Source organism: Ostrea edulis, chromosome 6 (assembly GCF_947568905.1).
Source record: "Ostrea edulis chromosome 6, xbOstEdul1.1, whole genome shotgun sequence".
Lineage (NCBI taxonomy): Eukaryota > Metazoa > Mollusca > Bivalvia > Ostreida > Ostreidae > Ostrea > Ostrea edulis.
The window spans coordinates 13,541,830-13,556,643 of NC_079169.1; the positions used below are offsets into that span (position 1 = coordinate 13,541,830).

At 37.9% G+C, this 14,814-nt stretch overlaps 2 protein-coding genes across 2 annotated transcripts in view; one reads left to right on the forward strand and one right to left on the reverse strand.

The window, feature by feature from the left end:
• LOC125645578 (ankyrin repeat and KH domain-containing protein 1-like) overlaps positions 1–5,886 on the forward strand; it is a 29,021-nt gene extending 23,135 nt beyond the window's left edge. Inside the window, exons 3-4 of the mRNA XM_056141802.1 lie at positions 2,453–2,861; positions 3,016–5,886. Coding sequence (XP_055997777.1) covers positions 2,453–2,861; positions 3,016–5,744 — 3,138 coding nt within the window. The 3' untranslated portion in view covers positions 5,745–5,886. The remainder of the gene's footprint in view (positions 1–2,452; positions 2,862–3,015) is intronic.
• A 5,980-nt stretch (positions 5,887–11,866) lies between these two features.
• On the reverse strand, positions 11,867–13,213 carry LOC125664606 (uncharacterized protein K02A2.6-like). The gene has a single exon (XM_048897427.2). The coding sequence runs from the start codon at positions 13,211–13,213 to the stop codon at positions 11,867–11,869; it is 1,347 nt and encodes a 448-aa protein (XP_048753384.2).
• Between the last annotated feature and the right edge of the window lie 1,601 nt (positions 13,214–14,814).

The following is a 14,814-nucleotide window of genomic DNA, read 5'->3' on the forward strand; positions in this document are numbered from 1 at the left end:
TCGTGGTAAAAACCCTTTAAATCCACGCAGACTAGATCTACTGATAAACAAGTTGATGGTGATGGGGTTTCAACAGCCTCGTTTAAAGTCAGCATTTCGCAAAGTCTATGATCTATTTTGCCAATACAACATATCATTGGTTAAAATGCTGTCTGGCGGATTTCATGCCGATTCTTAGGCCGTTCTTGGGACATTGATTTCACTTCGGATTACTTCGTTTACTTGTTCAAGATATAGGGCTCGCAGAGGGTGTCACTGGTCGACAGGGGTTGCTTACTCCTGCTAGGCACCTGATCCCATCCATATATCCCTGATATATCCAATACTTTAGATGTCAACTGTTAATTTAACTAAACACTAGTAAACAGGCAGTTAAAATATAACTTAATTCAAAAGTGAAAATTACTATGCCCTTAGCAGATTTTACTTTAAAAAATGTCCTTGGTAACAAAGTTTTCCAGTGCTCTTAGAAAGAAATAGAAGTTACCGCCGGTATCACGGTCACTTTTTCACCATTTTGACTTAGAGATAACATCTAAAAAGAATGTGTCTTATAAACAAGTTTCTATATAGCTACAGGAAACTAAAAACTTAACTTGATGACAAATGGAGTGATTGATTTCAGGTGCATAGGAGGAGCAAGCATCCCCTGTCGACCGGTCACATCCGCCGTGAGCCTTATGTCTTCATCAGGTAAACGGGGTAGTCCGTAGAGCAGCACTATACAGTGCATATACCAGTGATCGATATATGATTCCCTATTTTTACCAATGGCGATTTTTTTTAATATCTGGGTTTTCTTTTTCAAGAGTGGCAAAAAATCATTTCAAAATTTCGAGGAGAAAGATTTTTGCAATAATTGTATGTGAAAATTCGTCTTAGTTTCAGTTTTTCACTTGTTTCTTTATTAAGTTAGACTCTGTTAATCCGATCAGCGAAAGCTTCTGAAGATTTTAAATGAAAGCGCTAAAGCTTTACTAAACGTCTTCGTATATCTCTTTTTATTTTTTACCTTTACTTTTACCTATCATTGCGAAAAGTAACTATATCTATATATATATATATATATATATATATATATATATATAAACTTTGATCAATATCCATTTATTTTGAAATTTTGTAAACATTAACACACCTCAATCTTTGTTTTCAAAACAAATAAAAACTCTCCTTGTTTAGCTTACAACTGTCATGATACATAATCTAGATCTTCTGTGAAACCTTTTAAACAATTTAGACTGTAGATGTTCATGATTTAAAATGAAAACCAAAATTTGCAGAAAGTCGTGAATCAGTACCTTTAATATACATATACATAATGAAATACACGAAAATTTAAAGAAAACATATATTTAAAAAATATGTGTACTGTACCCCTCCTTTAGAAATAAGAATAATGTAAAACTTATACAGTACCAATTTTGATTAAGAAACATATCAATTATTTTAGTAATGTATCTTTCATTGACGCATCATGGTGTCAGGTCGTAATCCGAGAACGTAGCTAATCAAAGTTGCCAGATTATTGCATATACAACAATTATATTGATAATATATCTATAATTTTAGTTCCAAGTTCATTTATAAAAGTTTTAATTGTGATGTGCATCTTTAGTTTCTTAAGATAGCGAATATATATTCTACAAGCAATGAAGTCGACCGCCATTAATATGCACATAATTTACTCCTAGACACTTAAGCACACATCTGATGTGTCCAGGGGTCTGTGTTTACCCAAATCTTACTTCTAGGCACTTAATCACACATCTGATGTGTCCAGGGGTCCGTGTCTAATCACACCTCTGATGTGTCCAGGGGTCCGTGTCTAGTCACACATCTGATGTGTCCAGGGATCCGTGTTTAATCACACATCTGATGTGTCCAGGGGTCCGTGTCTAATCACACATCTGATGTGTACAGGGGTCCGTGTCTAATCATACCTCTGATGTGTCCAGGGGTCTGTGTTTACCCAACTGTTACTCCTAGGCACTTAAGCACACATCTGATGTGTCCAGGGGTCCATGTTTACCCAACTCTTACTCCTAGGCACTTAAGCACACATCTGATGTGTCCAGGGGTCCGTATTTACCTGTTGATTTTGTATTCTTTATGAAATTGTTAAGATAACGAAGAAAGATCAATTTCATAACTCCTACATAACCTTTCCATAAAGAATACAAAATTAAGAATATGGTAAGCTCGGACCTCTGGACACACAAGAGGTAGGATCAGGAGCCTAGGATGAGTAAGCATCCCCTGTCGACTGATCACACCCGCCGTAATTCCTATATCTTGATCAGGTAAAGGGAGCAATTATCATATAAGTTTTGTAGCAGGTAATTCCAATGGCCGACAAATATTCATTAATAGCAAACTATGTAAACATATCACAAAATATATTCCTAATTAGATTTGTTTCCAGTCTGAAGACTTTCTTTAATGATTTCAGAACAATAGAGGATTGAACAACAGAAATCTGTGCCTATCATTTTGTCCTCATCAAATATTGGAATGTATGAGTAATGGTTGTATTGCTAATTTTGTCACACCGCCGACAAATAAAACGAGAATGACAGAGAAGCAAGATTTTACTCTTCAATGTGATGAAAGTAGTAACGATAACGAAGGCGGGAGTAGGGAAGAAGATGAAAGTAGTAGCGGAAACGAAGGCAGGAGTAGGGAAGAAAATGAAAGTAGTAGCGGAAACGAAGGCAGGAGTAGGGAAGAAAATGAAAATAGTTACAAAAACAAAGATAGGGGTAAGGAAGAAAATGAAAGTAGTTACGAAAATGAAGGCCGGAGTAGAGAAGAAGATGAAAGTAGTAACGAAAACGAAGTTACAAGTAGAGGAAACAAAGGTAATGGAACTAAAGAGAACAATTATGTTAATAGCGATAGAGAGGATTCCTTTGATCTTGGCGAGGATCAGTATCCACTCCTAGCAAGACGGCTGTATAGAAAAATACAGAAAATGAAGCTTTATGATGTTTTCAGGGGTCCTGTTTTAAAAAAATACCCAGGTGTGTAATGCTTTTATTGCCGAGTTGAAGACAAAACCGTACGCAGAATTGAAGTCTTTATTTTTGCACCAAAAGAAACGCATAGATAAGATAGTGAGTAAACATGAAAGCATATTGGAGGAGAGCGAGGATACAGATCAATGGGTTGATGAGAGAGAAATACAGAGGCTGCTTTTGGTTGAAAGAATGAATGAAACAAACGCATATGTTAGAGTGATTAACTGGGTCATTTGTTATGGACACAAAGAGATCTTAAAGTTCATTGCAGAACAAACTCGACAGCACCACGAAGGAGATGAATTATTTATGATGACCAGAAATTCACAGCATGAAAACACAGATAACAAAGGAGTAGAAATATCCGTAGCCACACATGCTGGATCAAATAACCAGTGCATCGATATTGATTCAGCTTCGGAGCGGATCAGATTACTTCTTCTGGGTTGTTATAGTGGTGATGTAGAAACACTCGAAATAATTCTATCTCATGTCAGCCTGCCATCAATTGATGGAAGATATCAGAATAATGCAGACAATACTGATTGTTTGCCACTAAGATTTCCTATAACAGTTGCATGTATGCGGGGACATGCGGTGATGGTGCATAAGCTACTGAAGGCGGGTGCTAATGTCAATGTTCAAGATAGAAGCGGAGATACACCACTGGTAGCTGCATGTCGTAAAGGAAATGTCGGTGTGATAGAAGTTCTAATGGAAGTAAAGGTTGATTTGAATAAAAGTAATGCAAATGGATACACACCACTGGTAACTGCGTGTCACGAAGGACATGTCGATGTGGTAATATACCTACTGAAAGCTGGAGCTGATATCACAGAACAAGGTAAATTTGGGCACACACCCCTGATAACTGCATGTTTTCGTGGACATATAAAAGTGGTGGAGATGTTGGTTAAAGCGAAGGTTAATGTGAATCTTCAGGATGGAAAGGGAAACACACCATTGGTAGTTGCATGTCGTAAAGGACATGTCGGTGTGGTAGACGTTCTAGTGGAAGCAAAGGCTAATTTGAAGAAAAGCGATGAAAATGGAGACACACCCCTGGAAACTGCATGTTTTCATGGACATGTAAGTGTGGTGGATGAGTTGATTAAAGCGAAGGCTAATGTGAATCTTCAGGATGGAAAGGGAAACACACCACTTGTAGCTGCATGTCGTGAAGGACATGTCGGTGTGGTAGAATTGCTAGTGAATGCTGGGGTTGATATCTACAAAAGTGATGAAAAAGGATACACACCACTGGTAACTGCGTGTCGTAAAGGACATATCGGTGTGGTAGAATTGCTAGTGAATACTGGGGTTGATATCTACAAAAGTGATGAAAAAGGATACACACCACTGGTAGCTGCATGTCGTAAAGGAGATGTCGGTGTGGTAGAATTGCTAGTGAATGCTGGGGTTGATATCGACAAAAGTGATGAAAAAGGATACACACCACTGGTAACTGCGTGTCATGAAGGACATGTAGATGTGGTAAAATACCTACTGAAAGCAGGAGCTGATATCACAGAACGTGACAAAATTGGTCACACACCACTGGTAACTGCATGTTTTCATGGGCATATAAGTGTGGTGGCCGAGTTAGTAAAAGCGAAAGTTAATGTGAATCTTCAGGATGGAAGGAGAAACACACCATTGGTAGATGCATGTCGTAAAGGACATGTCGGTGTGGTAGAATTGTTAGTGAATGTTGGGGTTGCTATCGACAAAAGTGATGAAAATGGATACACACCACTGGTAACTGCGTGTCATGAAGGACATGTAGATGTGGTAAAATACCTACTGAAAGCAGGGGCTGATATCACAGAACGTGACAAATTTGGTCACACACCACTGGTAACTGCATGTTTTGATGGACATATAAGTGTAGTGGATGAGTTAGTAAAAGCGAAGGTTAATGTTAATCTACAGGATGGAAGGGGAAAAACACCATTGTTAGCTGCATGTCATAAAGGACATGGAAGCGTGGTAGAATTGCTAGTGAATGCTGGGGTTGATATCACAGAACAAGATAAATTTGGGCACACACCCCTGGTAACTGCATGTTTTCATGGGCATGTAAGTGTGGTGGATGAGTTAGTAAAAGCGAAAGTTAATGTGAATCTTCAGGATGGAAGGGGAAGCACACCATTGGTGGATGCATGTCATAAAGGACATGTCGGTGTGGTAGAATTGTTAGTGAAAGCAGGGGCTGACATCAACAAAAGTGATAAATATGGGACAATACCACTAGTAGCTGCATGTTTTCATGGACACGCACGTGTGGTGGATAAGCTAGTGGTATTAGGGGCTGACGTCAATCAAACGCATGGGACTGGATACACACCATTGGTAGATGCATGTCGTAAAGGACATGTCGGTGTGGTAGAATTGTTAGTGAAAGCAGGGGCTGACATCAACAAAAGTGATAAATATGGGACAATACCACTAGTAGCTGCATGTTTGCATGGACACGCACGTGTGATGGATAAGCTGGTGGAATTAGGGGCTGACGTCAATCGAAAGCATGGGACTGGATACACACCTTTGGGATATGCGAGTTTTAAAGGACATGTGGATATGGTGAAAATGTTATTGAAATATGGCGCCGATATAAATCAACGGGATACAAAAGGAAGAACAGCATTAGAAATTGCAAATAAAAATAAGAGGGTGATAGAGGAGCTAGAGAAGGCTTTCATCAGTCATCAACCTCCTGAATAGAAGGACTGTATACTGCAGCTCCATGTAAGAGAACATATGATGCTCGTTTGAATTTTGTAGCATTGGAGATATCATAACAATATTTATCACATGTTTACTCCTTTATCCAGTGGATATCACCCATTAAATCTTAATTACTACACTATGTTTTCCTACACCGTTTGTAGGTCAAAGGCTCGGGGATAGAAAAGACAACTCTTTGAAAATAAATCATGTCAAACCACGAACCAGGGGAGATCCTGTATTCAATGACAAATAAATTTGATTGAAACTTGCACCATCCAAAAATATGCAACACATTCACACTTTTTTGTTTTGAATTTTGTAACGTAACATCAGATACTTCGAAATATTTTCCAGGAATGTGTTCTGCGAAAAATTATGACACCGTAGTGAAGGAATCGGATGTCTAAAGAGAATACCGGGTTTTTACTGAGCCCAGAGATTACATTAACGGAATATGCGATGTCATTTGGGTCTCTTTAATTCATTAACAGTAATAGACGTAAATATATTCTGTTTCCCACCGACAACATCAACGAATGTGTTAGTCTAGAATTATAGCATATTACATTGAAGTATGGCAAACATTTATTAGCTGTATTTCGGATGATACATGTACAACAAACACAGGTTTTATAGGGTTAAACATATAGAGTTTTAAATTATGGCGAAATTGCAAACGATCTGTACTGTTGTATACTGCCTGCTAACGTCATGATAAAAATATCGATAAATCAGATGGATGTATCAAAGTGTTGTGGTGGAGAAATAGTTTTCTTGAACTCTTACTCGGGAATTTCAATGTATATTTCAGTTATCATAAAATGATTCTGTCACAACACAGGTAGTGCCCAACACTTTTCAAGAACTAAGTTGAGTAATCTGTTAATATCATGTTGTATTATATAATATAGCATAAGGTATGATATAAGGTATTATATCATATATATATATATATATATATATATATATATATATATATATATTTTATCAGATGAAGATTTCACATTTATTCCAAAGCGCTTTCCAACTGAAGAGCCGTAGAGCGAAAGCACTTCAATATTTTACCTTTACCAAGGACTTATTTCATTCTAATATATATATATATATATATATATATATATATATATATATATATATATTCCATATACTTCTTCATTTTGTATATACTTTATGGAGACATACCAAGCTATGCCCAGTACATCTGGATATTTTCAATATTTTACCTTTACCAAGGACTTATTTAATTCTAATATATACATTAATCTGTACCTGTATTTTTTATGTTGGTGTTGTTATATTGCAGTATAATTGTATTTCCAGCCATTTTGTATCAGCCATTTTCAACATATACCGTGTATCGTCATGTTTGAGCCTTACTTTGATTCATGTATAAGTCTATGTTGTTTTATTATCATACAGAGTTCCTACCCTTGGGCCTTTATTAGCTTCATGTATAAGTCGATGTTGTTTTATTATCATACAGAGTCCCTACCCTTGAGCCTTACTTAGATTCATGTATAAATCTATGTTGTTTTATTATCATACAGAGTTCCTCCCCTTTAATCTTACTTAGATTCATGTATAAGACTATGTACTTTTATCATACAGAGTTCCTCCCTTTGAGCCTTGCTTAGATTTATGTATATGTCTATGTGGTTTTATTATCATACAGAGTTCCTCCCCTTGAGCCTTACTTACATTCATGTATAAGTCTATGTGGTTTTATTATAATACAGAGTTCCTCCCATTGAGTCTTACTTAGATTCATGTATATGTCTATGTGGTTTTATTATCTTATAGAGTTCCTCCCCTTGAGCCTTACTTAGATTCATGTATATGTCTATGTGGTTTTATTATCATACAGAGTTCCTCCCCTTGAGCCTTACTTAGATTCTTGTATATGTCTATCTGGTTTTATTATCATACAGAGTTCCTCCCCTTGAGCCTTACTTAGATTCATGTATAAGTCTATGTGGTTTTATTACCGTACAGCGGGTTTTTTCCGCGGGGTAATAATTTTGGCTTATTATAGCGGTTACTTAGCTTTCCTTTAAAATTTCATTTGCAAAATGTAAAACTTAACCGGTACCAATTTTGATGCACCAGATGCGCATTTCGACAAATAATGTCTCTTCAGTGATGCTCAACCGAAATGTTTGAAATCCGAAATAACGATCAACTTGCTAGAGCTATTATAGGGGAAAACAGTGTGCCAAAAAGTGGAGTCAAATTCGTCTAAGGAGAAGATCTTTGCATGAGGGAGATAATCCTTAATTTTGAAATGAATTTCTAAATTTTATCACAGCAATTAAATATATGTCCGTATTTTCAAGCTAGTAACGAAGTACTTAGCTACTGGGCTGTAGGGACCCTCGGGGACTAAAAGTCCACCAGCGGAGGACTCGACCCAGGGGTCATAATGTAAAACTTATCCAGTACCTATTTTGATGTACCAGATACGCATTTCGACAAATAATGTCTCTTCAATGATGCACCCAAATACACCTTTGATATTTACAAGAAAGAAAACTCTGTATAAGTCTATGTGTTTTTACTATCATACAGAATTCCTCCCCTTGAGCCTTACTTAGATCCATGTATAAGTCTATGTTGTTTTATTATCATACAGAGTTCCTCCCTTTCTGCCTTACTTAGATTCATGTATTTAAGTCTATATGATTTTGTTCCTCCCCGAAATATAGTTTTTAATGTCTTCACATTTTTATTAATGTTTAAAATGTCAAAACTCTAGATTATTTTTATTTCAAGTGTAGCAAAAATTGTATTTATAATTGTTAATAATATTGATGGTGGAAAAATGTTACACAGCTGATATGATGGATTACTGATGTTTGATTATTATACATGATTATCAATCTTAATATCACGTGGCAACAACAACGTAATGATGAGTGTGTGTGTTATGTATTACAGAAATAACGTAATGATGAGTGTGTGTATTATGTATTACTGAAATAAAATGTTTATGTATGGCTTTATCGTGTTCATAGTTTATTTTCAAAACCACTGACAATTTTCCTTTTAAAATTCCCCCCTTTACTGCACACGATGATGAGTCATTAGGTTATAATACAATGCTGAAAGGGGAAGATAACAATGATTAATCTCATAAATCCTATAATAAATACAACAATAATAGTAGGTCAAATACTGACCCTTGAAAACACTAGAGGTAGGATCTAATACGATTCTAATGGAAATATAAGCCATTTCAAATATTGGGTGGACATTCACCCTGCTATTGAGAAATAAAAATAGAGAAATAATGTATTATAATAGTGTTATTTAAAGATATGTCAGCTTGGTATAATCAAGAATTGGATAATTGTAGATGATGAAAAAGAAGACTACGATGCACTGGATTCCCTTCCATGGGCGATTAGCCTCGTATTGAATCCCGTGCGTGTGCTTTTCGTTATTTATTTTGTATGTGTGATACCGGTATATCCAGGGCTCCGTGTTTGCCCTACTCTTACATTTGTATGTGTGATACCGGTATATCCAGGGATCCGTGTTTGCTCTACTCTTACTTTTGTATGTGTGATATCGGTATATCCAGGTCTCCGTGTTTGCTCTACTCTTACTTTTGTATGTGTAATACCGGTATATCCAGGGCTCTGTGTTTGCCCTACTCTTACATTTGTATGTGTGATACCGGTATATCCAGGTCTCTGTGTTTGCCCTACTCTTACTTTTGTATGTGTGATACTGGTATATCCAGGGCTCTGTGTTTGCCCTACTCTTACATTTGTATGTGTGATATCGGTATATCCAGGGCTCTGTGTTTGCCCTACTCTTACTTTTGTATGTGTGATAACGGTATATCCAGGGCTCTGTGTTTGCCCTACTCTTACTTTTGTATGTGTGATACCGGTATATCCAGGGCTCTGTGTTTGCCCTACTCTTATATTTGTATGTGTGATACCGGTATATCCAGGGCTCTGTGTTTGCCCTACTCTTATATTTGTATGTGTGATACCGGTATATCCAGGGCTCTGTGTTTGCCCTACTCTTACATTTGTATGTGTGATACCGGTATATCCAGGTCTCTGTGTTTGCCCTACTCTTACTTTTGTATGTGTGATACTGGTATATCCAGGGCTCTGTGTTTGCCCTACTCTTACATTTGTATGTGTGATACCGGTATATCCAGGTCTCTGTGTTTGCCCTACTCTTACTTTTGTGTGATACCGGTATATCCAGGGCTCCGTGTTTGCCCTACTCTTACTTTTGTGTGATACCGGTATATCCAGGGCTCCGTGTTTGCCCTACTCTTACTTTTGTGTGATACCGGTATATCCAGGGCTCCGTGTTTGCTCTACTCTTACTTTTGTATGTGTGATACCGGTATATCCAGGGCTCCGTGTTTGCCCTACTCTTATATTTGTATGTGTGATACCGGTATATCCAGGTCTCTGTGTTTGCCCTACTCTTACTTTTGTGTGATACCGGTATATCCAGGGCTCCGTGTTTGCCCTACTCTTATATTTGTATGTGTGATATCGGTATATCCAGGTCTCTGTGTTTGCCCTATTCTTACTTTTGTATGTGTGATACTGGTATATCCAGGGCCCCTTGTTTGCCCTACTCTTACTTTTGTGTGATACCGGTATATCCAGGGCTCCGTGTTTGCCCTACTCTTATATTTGTATGTGTGATACCGGTATATCCAGGGCTCCGTGTTTGCTCTACTCTTACGTTTGTATTCCTTATAGAATTTGTGTGATACATCACCGTTCGTGATCTTTACTTTTTACATACTGATGAATGAGTTTGTCAATCATATAGGATGTATCAGTGAGTCTTTGACAGGGGACAATGACAGACGTCAACATAAAAATGAATCGCTGATCACTGTTTGTTATCTTTTTGATTTCTATTGTAAAGGACACGGAGTGTATGCTCTGACAATTTGCACATACAAACCTGAAAAAGTTTACCCTTTCACCCTATTTTGGGAATAGTCTAACTGACAGTACCACATCATATAATGATAGTACCACATCTTATAATGACATCCCCACATCATATAATAACATCACCACATCATATAATGACATCCCCACATCATATAATGACATCACCACATCATATAATGACAGTACCACATCATATAATGACATCCCCACATCATATAATGACATCCCACATCATATAATGACATCACCACATCATATAATGACAATATCACATCTTATAATGACATCACCACATCATATAATGACATCACCACATCTTATAATGACATCCCCACATCATATAATGACATCACCACATCATATAATGGCATCACCACATCTTATAATGACATCCCCACATCATATAATGACATCACCACATCATATAATGATAGTATCACGTCATATAATGACATCCCCACATCATATAATGACATCCCCACATCATATAATGACAGTACCACATCATATAATGACAGTACCACATCATATAATGACATCACCACATCATATAATGACAGTACCACATCATATAATGATAATACCAAATCATATAATTGTGGTGTACGGTACAAATCACGCCATTTGCGTTTACTAAGGGAAACAACTCTAAACAAACATAGAATGGATCATGAATACATCACATCCTTCCCCTTATAAAAATGATATTTTTGGACTGTTTTAAAATGGACATTCAATTACTACAAAATATATTTTAAAACATGCATTTGATTATTGACCTGTAATATACATGTAAATCACCATGCCAAAGAACGACAATATAAGCTGTTTTTCCAATCCAGTCCCAAAATACACTTCAAGTTATATGAAAGAAATCAATAATCAAATTATAAATTATTTAATGTCAAAATAAAAGCACTTAAATCAATCATGTCAAAATTCAATTCAACTATCTACTTGATTATTAAAGCAAATAAATGAACACATTATACTGAACTATGCAGAACATAAACACTGATCACAACGATACACTATTCACTCCAATCACTGAAGTCACTCGCGGAAACGCACAGGAGTATTTATGCAACGGCCACTACGGGTCACACGAGCAGGGCTAATAGCTGGCGGTTTGACATCAGGTGTTGCAGTAGTAGTTTCATCTGGAGCTGTAGAATGCTACAAAGAAGTTTCGGTTCCATTGACTTCTGATTTTGGCGGACTGTACGACGGAGCACTGGATATTGGAGTATCCTCTGTAACTGTGCATTCAAATTTACTTCTAACTCGAGTTGGCCTCAAGAACTTGCGGTTTCTTCTATAATGTTTTCCGTTACTCTGAACGATGTATGAACGTTTAGCCGAATGTAAGTCTTTGATGTGCCCGCTTTTCCACTGTCCAGATGGATTCTTCATCATTACGTTGTCTCCTGGCTTAAGAGGTTTCAGTGGCTCTTTTCTGGCATACTTGTTGAAGTTTTCCTCCTGTTTTTCTTGACGAAATTTAAGCTTGACCAGGGTATCCTCATTTAAGTTCGATTTCAACAAAGGCAGTATTGTTGGTACGTTAAATTTCAGTCTTCGCCCTAGAAACATCTGAGCAGGCGACAAGTCAATACCATCAATTTTGGTATTTCTGTACTCTAGCAGAGCTACATATGGATCATGAGATTTGGTGATAAGACGTTTCATCGTCTGGACCATGCGTTCTGTTTGTCCATTAGACTGAGCATAGTAAGGACTAGTAGCTGAATGTGTGATCTGATATCCCTTTACGAATTCTCTAAATTCAAAGCTGCTAAACTGCGGCCCATTATCACTTATGATGATGTCTGGAATTCCGTATTTGGCAATCATGCTCTTAACATGAGTAATCACACACTTAGATGTCAATGATTCGAGTTTAGACACCTCTGACCACTTTGACAAGTAATCAACAGTGAGTAAATGATGAGTTCCATTGAGTTCAAAAAGATTCATACCAATCTTTGACCAAGGTCTTGTAGGTAATTCGCTTGGGATCATCGGTTCATTAGGATTCACGGCTTCGTACTTTGCACAAATCTCACAGGAACTCACAAGGTTTTCAATGTCTTTTCCCATACCATTCCAAAACAGAATGTCTCTTGCACGGTCTTTAGTCTTGACGATTCCTTGATGTCCGACATGAAGTTTCTCCAGCATTTCGTTTTGCAGCGACTTTGGAAGAATGAGTTTATGAGACTTGTAGAGAATACCATCAATAAAAGAGATGTCGTCTCTGAAATTCCAGTAGTTCCTAATTTCTGGTGATAGATCAGCTTTGTTGTCCGGCCATCCAACTAAGACTGTATCCATGAGCTGCTGTAGTTCCATATCATGACTGGTTTCTTTCCTGATTCGGTCCTGCATTTCCTGTGAGGCAGGTAAGTATGATGTAAGATTTTCATTCACCTGAAGATCCGGAACGAGTACCTCCCTTGTCTCCTTGAGAAACGAACGACTCAAATGATCAGCTAGGAACACTTTCTTTCCTGGTTTGTACATAACTTGAATATCATACTTTAAGTGCCAATACTAGTCTTTGTAGTCTTGGAGGTGTTGATAACACAGGCTTCTTCAAGATGCTTTCAAAGAGGTTTATGGTCTGATCCGACTCGCACACAGTGTCCATACACATAGTTGTGGAATTTGGTACATCCGTAAAGAATCGCAAGGGTTTCCTTCTCGATCTGAGATTAACGTTGTTGCGTCTCAGTCAAGGCACGACATCCGTAAGCAACTGGATTGTCATCCTAAATCAGAACAGCGCCAAGTCCCTTGGAACTAGCATACACAGATAGCAATATTGGTTTGTTTGCGTCGTAGTATTGTAGAATCCCACTTCTGACACCATGTGGTGTACTAGTTGTCATGTGTTTCAGTTTCTGGAAGCTCTCCTGTTCCTGTTCCCATCACCAAGCTGTGTTTTTCTCCAGTAGTTGACGTAACGGACTGCCGACTTCTGACAGATTAGGCATAAACTTTCCTAGGTACTGTACAAAGCCCATAAACGTTTGGAGGTCCTTCACATTTTCTGGACGGTTCATTTCTTGTACCGCACGCACTTTCTCTGGATCAAGCTTCAAGCCAGAGTCAGTAAATCTATGTCCAACATAGGTAAGTTCCGAACGTCTAATCTCACACTTGTCTGCACTGAGCTTCAAGTTGAATTGACGAGCACATTCCAGTACCGCTTTTAATCGTCTGTCATGTTCTTCCACCGTGGTACCCCATATGATGATATAATCAATAATTGCTTCAGTTCCATCAAGATCCTGGACCATCTCGGAAATAGCACGTTGGAACACTTCCGGAGCAGACTTGATTCCAAACGGTAATCTGATGAAACGATAACGTCCAAATGGCGAGTTTAATGTACACAACTTCGAACTCTCTTCGTCTAGTTTGGTTTGTCAAAATCCAGATGTGGCGTCCAATTTACTGAAAACTTTGGCTCCAGGCATCATTGCTGCTACTTCCTCTACTGTTTTCAAAGGACAATGTTCACGCAATATAGCACGGTTCAAGTCACGAGGATCAACACAGGTCCTAATTTTCCATTAGGCTTGGTAACAGTTACCATGGAATTGACCCATTTAGTAGGTTCACGCTGCTTAACAATCTCTCCTTCACGCTATATTTGGTCCAACTCATCCTTGACATTGTCCTTCAAAGCTAATGGGATCTTGCGTGGAGGATGTATAACCGGCTGCACATCTTTGTCTACCTTGATGGTGTAAGTGCCTGGTAAGCATCCGAGTCCGGTAAATGCAAGGTGAAGATAACGAACAGTGATAAATAAATCCTGATACTCCTGTAAGGTGTTATCTGGTAGAGCAGAAGTGTTCTCCTTGTGAATGCTATGCACTCTCTGTATAAGTCCTAGTTTGATGCATGTGTCAGCTCCCAGTACAGCGCTCACTGGTTTGTCAACAATGTGTAATTTCACACTTGGCATCGTAATAGTTTTCCATGAACAAGGTAACTAACAGTTCCAGCACAAGGAATGTAGTGTCCCGAGAATGACTTCAGTGGTGAAGAGGTAGATATAAGTTCTGCATTCCTGTCTATTTTTGTAGCAGAGTGCAAGAAATCACATCACATTT

Excerpts from the sequence above, each read along its gene's own strand:
- LOC125664606 (XM_048897427.2), bottom strand. The coding sequence starts at position 13,213 with ATGTACAAACCAGGAAAGAAAGTGTTCCTAGCTGATCATTTGAGTCGT.